This window comes from Nicotiana attenuata, unplaced genomic scaffold (assembly GCF_001879085.1).
Source record: "Nicotiana attenuata strain UT unplaced genomic scaffold, NIATTr2, whole genome shotgun sequence".
In the NCBI taxonomy this organism is placed as follows: domain Eukaryota; kingdom Viridiplantae; phylum Streptophyta; class Magnoliopsida; order Solanales; family Solanaceae; genus Nicotiana; species Nicotiana attenuata.
This window is the reverse complement of record NW_017671296.1, coordinates 192,672-199,336: the sequence shown is the minus strand read 5'-3', so window position 1 is coordinate 199,336 and position 6,665 is coordinate 192,672. Positions and strand designations below refer to the sequence as shown.

At 36.7% G+C, this 6,665-nt stretch overlaps 1 protein-coding gene across 1 annotated transcript; it reads right to left on the bottom strand.

The window, feature by feature from the left end:
* Positions 1 to 818: 818 nt before the first annotated feature.
* On the bottom strand, positions 819 to 6,425 carry LOC109207365 (triacylglycerol lipase 2-like). Its single transcript, XM_019370266.1, has 9 exons — positions 5,995 to 6,425; positions 5,606 to 5,716; positions 2,760 to 2,900; positions 2,540 to 2,650; positions 2,167 to 2,310; positions 2,030 to 2,070; positions 1,730 to 1,809; positions 1,527 to 1,622; positions 819 to 1,445 (listed from the first exon to the last, which is right to left on the bottom strand). Exons 1-9 carry the CDS (start codon positions 6,208 to 6,210, stop codon positions 1,126 to 1,128), a joined length of 1,260 nt encoding a protein of 419 aa, XP_019225811.1. The 5' UTR covers positions 6,211 to 6,425; the 3' UTR covers positions 819 to 1,125.
* Between the last annotated feature and the right edge of the window lie 240 nt (positions 6,426 to 6,665).

Here is a 6,665-nt window from a genome sequence, read left to right as displayed (position 1 = left end):
CATGCTTAAGCCATATCATGAAGATAAAGATGATCCGAGTAGGGGTCAATCAAGTTGAGCGCCTATGACTATCACCGCCTCGCATGATCGGGAGATTGAGGCTATTATGGATTACTAGTCCAAGCGAAAACAAGGGCAAAAAGCCACCGCTATGTTCCTCGTCCATTGGAAAGGGCAATCACCGGAAGAGGCCACATGGGAACTATATGAAGACTTATGGCAATTCAAAGATAAGATCCAAGAGTTTATGCAGCAGCAGTGCGCTGCGGTCATCGCAATATTAGGTGGGGGAGAGTGTGATGACCCGCCATGTCATCATGCCACATAGGCACCATTTGTCATATATTAATGTCATGTGGAAGCTTTCATAAGAAGAAGGCTCGCATTTGTGAGAAGATTCTAGAGAAGTATGGACATTTCCTTAGGAAGAACCTAGATCCTTATGGATTTGCTAGAAAAGTCCTTGGAATCTTCTAGGCTTGTAGAGAATTCTAGAGAAAGCCCTTATCTTGTAAATATTAAGGACTTGTGTAATAATTAATATTTACACACTAGCCCCTAGGAGACTAGTATATAAAGGGGGGCCATCCATTTGTAATTCACCAAGCAAACAATTCAAGTTCTCTCTAATACAAAGCTTCCTTTAACAATTCTCTCGTGTTCTTTCTACCATTCTCTTAGCGATCTTGAGTGTAGTAAGGCTGACTTGGCATAGCAAGAACGTGAGCAAGTTGTGCAAGATCGCGAGCGAGTTGTCAAGTGCCACACGTGTACTTAGTAAACAACTAAGGACGTGACACAAGGATGTCTAACTATTAAGTACGACAAATGTCTAATTTCGTATAAATTAGTGGCAATTTGTGCCTTTTTTTTTCTTTTAAATATAAATATGACAAACCATTACAAAGAAATTAGTCTGCTAATGTTTGTCCCTAACATTTTTGTGTATATATCGCTCGACTTATTGGTGAATGAGACTGAAAATGTAGCTCTTATCATCTGTTAAGATACACTTAAAGCTTTGAAGCTGAAATTGAAGCCTCTTACATAAATTTTTTAGAAAATAATGATGAATTCCCTTTCCTTCCTTACATCTTTCTTTCCCTTTATTTGCTTCTCCGGTGATTAGCCATGGTTTCTAAAAAAGGAAATAATCTGGTTATAAACAAGATCCTTGGCAGTAATTCCCATGATAAAGTCAGCATGAGCATAATTCTTGATATACTGAACTGTCAACTTGTTTACATCATGGAGCTTTAGAGCGTCGAGCAATGTCTCAACATCTTTGCCATCAGAGAGTGCATCTTGGCCTCCATAACTGAGAAATAGTGGAAAATCGCGAGGAATATTGGTTAAATTATATTTGGGAGGTTTCGCTTCACCATAATGTGCCAGATTGTAGACGCTCCCGTAGTCATATTTCGATAGTATACCATCTCTAACAGCTGCATTAATTCCAAACAAGTTAGAGTGAATCTTTAAAAATAATTAACTTGATTATTGTTTAATTATTTGAGAGAACTTACTCTGAGCCAAATGCACCAGATTCTTGGTTGAAGTGGATTGAGGCTCGTCGTTCAAGAAAAGCTCGACGGTAGAGGCATTCAAACAACAGTTTTTCCCTTTATTCAAATAGAAGGTAATTAATTAAGTTGTAGATTAATTGGGACATTAATATTTATCAACTAAAATTTGAATAATTAAATCTACTTTTGGAGAAGTTTAGTACCAGTAACCGCACTCATTAAGTCATAGCAGTCCACTCCTGGCTGAGCACACAAGAACTTGAGTAAATTGGATACAGGTCCACTAAAACCACACAAAACAAACAAGTGTCATTAATTAATTGAGATAAATTACCCAAAAAAAACTATACAAAACTGCCGTCAGGTGCGTGCCGGATCCTTCAAAAATAGTGTATTTTGAAATATCCGACATGAATGTGACAACAATTTTGAGGAATTCGACAACATAGCTAAAAAAAAAGAAGCATTGTGTCGGGAGTTGAAAATTGAGTGAAGTTATTTACCCTTTTGGATTAAACTCTGAGAGACCAAATATTGTGGTGATCTGTAAACATGGTAAAAAACACAAATAAGTCAGTTACTTTGTAATTTGGTGACTAAGTGAAAGGGAAAGTATGGAGAAAATTAATTCAATACTAACTTCACCAACAAAGGCTCTAGCAGCAACTTCACCAAGTGCAGTTGTCATGTGGCTCAAATAAGCTATTGGACTGAGCAATACTGCTGATTTGACCTTGTCTACTTGTCTTCCTTCTGAGAAGGATGCCAGTGCTATTAAAGTTCCCTGTTAATTTATAACATGTCCAAATTAAATTTCATTACTCCATACACTAGAAGTTATATTAATCCTTAATTTTGTCACAATCTTTTCTCATAAAGCAGTTATGATTGAACTACTGTTACAGCTATTTATTTTAAATAGAGAAGAGCCACGATTTCAGCTTTATGAGTTTTGAATTTTAGAACGACAATTTCAATCTACCACGGCGCCTGATTTTAAACTTTGAACTTACCATTGAATGGCCTACATAGTGAGTTTTTTGTCCAGTTTGTTTGAAGATGAAGTCAATGACAGCTGGTAAGTCATGGGCCACCAAATCATCCCATGTCCAATTCCAGAATCCCTGCAAACCATTATTGAGATAACAACCCAAAGATTTAAGCTTTCTTAGTTTCTTATTACTGAACCCATAAAAAATGTGCTGTTCTTTGAGGATTTGAAGGTGATATTACCGAATCGTTAGGATCAAGGGTAACGTGACGACGACTGTATCTGGTCCCCCTGATGTTGGAAATCCAAACATCAAAGCCATTATCTGCCAAAATCATCGCTAGTGATTGTTCAGGTGGATTCAACAGCCATGTCGCGCCATCCTGCAAAAAAAGAAAAAGCCCAATTTTTATCTTTCATCACCCCTGATTAAATGTTATAATCCTAACGCTTTCAATTCCTTATACGTTCCAACACAAATCTCCCATTAATACTATTCCTAGTTGAGTTTAAGTTATATACGTAGTCACTATAAGTTATATCATCATGTCACCTTTACTTTAGGAATTTTGTCTTATTTTCAAGATTTCAGATCAAGAATTTTAATTCTATGGCTTCAATCTTTAAGGTTCTTAGCACCAGACCCATTAAATTACTACTCATTGTAATCTTACTGGATTTTTATGCATAAATATATGTTCGTGCCAAAAGTAGTGGATTCAGCTGAATCCGGTATGACTATGTTACATCCGCCCTTGCAAATCTCACATTTCAACATGACTTACTCGTAGATATCCTTTTGTTGATAGTGTTAAATACTAAAAATATATAAAACTTAAACTCGTATTGACCAAGAGACAAAGCTTTGTTAAGAAAAAGGACAAGCATGGCGTATCCGGTTGTTGCACGGATATACAGCCATAGTGCCTAGTGGTACCGTAGGCGTACCAAGTGTATGTACTATGCGGATAAGCATTTATGGAAAGCTGCATATTTTCAGGAAACTGGTATTGAAAAGTAAGGGAAAAATATGCATTTTGCTAACAACTAGCATCAACAGCCAATAATTAAGCCAACCCGACATGTGAGTCTGTGCTATAAACACAATTCTATGGCATTTTGACACCTAATTGATGGATGGGGTCCATGACAAAATTTGGAGTCTTGGCTTCAGTACGTGGCAAAGCTGTAATCATGTTATGCAAATTTTAAGAGGGCTGGATATAGTCATATGGACACAACTCGCCAAATCATATTGCAATTGCTTGGTTTCTCGGGCTTTCAGCAGACTGTTTCGTTTGTGTTTCTTGATATCAATGAACCTATCCCCTATATTCATTTTAGTATCGACACTTTTTTGCGTCACCAAAAGAGTGCAAAAGCCGATCAAGAATTTTAGTTGATGAAGGTATAGAATATCCAGCTCGACTTATTACTCTTTGCGGGTTCGAGTCATTAAGGGAGCAAAGTGAGTAGCTCTTGGGGAGTGACAAAAAAGAAGATGATCCGGATTGGATATCATTGCTAGTTTTACTTTTTTTAGCAACTTAGAAAATAGTTTAACACCGAAATAATGTACTGTAACTTTTACTGTGAGAATATGTGAAGATACTATGTAGACCTTCTGTTACTCCTTACATCAAGAAAAAGTGAAAGTAGGTTTTCTTACTTTGTGAATTGTTATATGTTGCAAATGCTTTCCTTTAATTTTAAGAAAAAGAGGATATATGTATATACACACTTCTGACAATACTCAATTACTCGAGGCAAATTAAGTAATCTTCACCTACTTGAAGAAGTAAGGGAGTTTTAACAAAAGATTTGGTCATAGGAATTTGTACTGTTATGATAAGAATGGACATTGGGCCTAACTCAACCCCAAAAGCTAGCTTGTAAGGTGAGGATTGTCCAAGCCATATAAGGAGACCAAGGACCTCAAATCCCTCCGATGTGGGACAACTCAACACCCCCCTCACGCCCAGGCCTGGAGCGTGGACAACATAAATGGGGGCCCAACATCGGTAACAATAATTGGGATGGGCCTGACTCTGATACCATGATAAGAATGGACATTGGGCCTAACTCAACCCCAAAAGCTAGCTTGTAAGGTGAGGATTGCCCAAGCCATATAAGGAGACCAAAGACCTCAAATCCCTCCGATGTGGGACAACTCAACATGTTAGAGTAAGTTTATTTTATTTTATTTTGCACAGAAATGGGATCACTAACTACAAATTGATACTCTCCAAACCCCTTCAGTAGTGCTCTGCAGCAAGTTTGGGTTTAAAGAATCCCAAGGAGATTCTTCTTCTTAGTGAATGCTGGTGAATATTTTAATTGACAAGATTGAAAACTAGATTCTATAAATCAGATATTTAATCTCTTTGTTAAACTTGCAAAGGATAACTAGGTGCAAAACTGCAAATAATAAAAGATATTGGCACATTAAAGTCCACCACTTACTGTCTTCACTTTTTGATTGAAATGAGTAATTGATACTTGGCATGCCCGAGGCAACATTATAAACAAGACGCGCAATTGCACTGTTTTTCCATATGGTCAAATTTTTAATGCAGATTTCACACTATAAATCCTCCACTTTTAAGAAATCATGATGAATCCCTTCTTTAATCAGTGAGCTTGTCGCTAAGAAATCATCATCACTTTTTAGTATTTTTGTCCTCAAAATAAATGGATAGATAATTTAATTTTTTACTCGAGCTGACCAGTCAAGCGAAACGAATCGTAAAAGTTCACTATCTCCAAGTTTTACTCCATAAAAATCGGATCTGTTTTTCTTTATATTATTTATATAAGTTTAATCTATTACAGAAAGTTCGTTACCATATTTATGAGATTACTAGGTAATGTATGTTGCATATCTCAGAGATTTATCTATGATTACTTAATTAATGACATGATTATTAAAAGATTCTATTGTAAGTTATGAATGTATAATACTTAAACCCGGAATGATATAGTTAACTTTTTTGTTGCCGAGAGAATCGCTTTCGTTAGTAATTTCCTCAAGATGCAAGTGATGTACTAAAAGTAGAGGTAGAGCGTAAAAGTAAAGCTTGTTAATTACCACAAGAACACCGTGCTGCAACAATACTGGCTGCCTGTTTTGCCCACCACCTCCTACGCGGCCTTCTGGAATTCTTTGCACACTTAATATGTAGCCATCATCAGTTTTTACCTGACATATGCAAAAGACAAACACATAATTAGACTATATAAAATCAACTGGTTAGCATAGATGAATTCAAAATTTAAAATAAGTGATTTCAAAATAAGGTGCTTCTTGTGTCTTTTCTTTAGCCGACGGTCTATCTGAAACAGTCAATCCGCCCTTACCGGGCACTCTCCCTAGAACCCACTTGTGGGATTACGGATTGTTGAGAGATGATTCTACTGCACGAACCCCCAACATATAGAACACATGAAAATAACTTTACAATAAACTTAATTAATTACCTCAAATTCTTGGCATTTGTAACCATGAATGGCGACGGTGGAAGCGCACATGCCAGCAGGTACTGGTACACTATCGACGTCATTATTATCATGGTTGATGAAGCCGAAATGTCTTCCCCTGCTTGAGCCTAAAACTCGACAAGGCTGATCAAACACTAAGATAACTAATGACACTAGGCTTAAAACACGCAAACATGACAAGATTCCGACCGCCATTAGTTCTGTCTTAGTTAAGTAATGGATCAGAAGGGGAGGTGGGGGCAGTGTGCAATGGTGAAGTTGAGAAAGCTCAAGAGAAATATATATTTATAGAGAGACAGAACAGAGTGCGATAAAAAGGGTGGTGCGTGAACAGAAGAGGAATGGACACCAACTGGGAATTATCTGGATAGAGAAAGTGTGAAAACGATTTTCTTTGGTTCTGATGAGCTTTTCAACTGACTAACTGGTCGTTTTTATCTACCTTTTCCAAAAGAGGATTTGTTTAGTGGAGTTTTTGCTTTTCTACATCGTATTACTCACTCCGATGGCATTTTTTGTGATCCACAATATTTGATTTTTTTACATATCAAGAAGGAATTAATCTTTTTTTTTTCAAAGTTGACCTTGAAGTAAAGAGACTAGGAGCATTTGTTGTATTTTTAATAAATAAATTAAGGTTAATACGATCA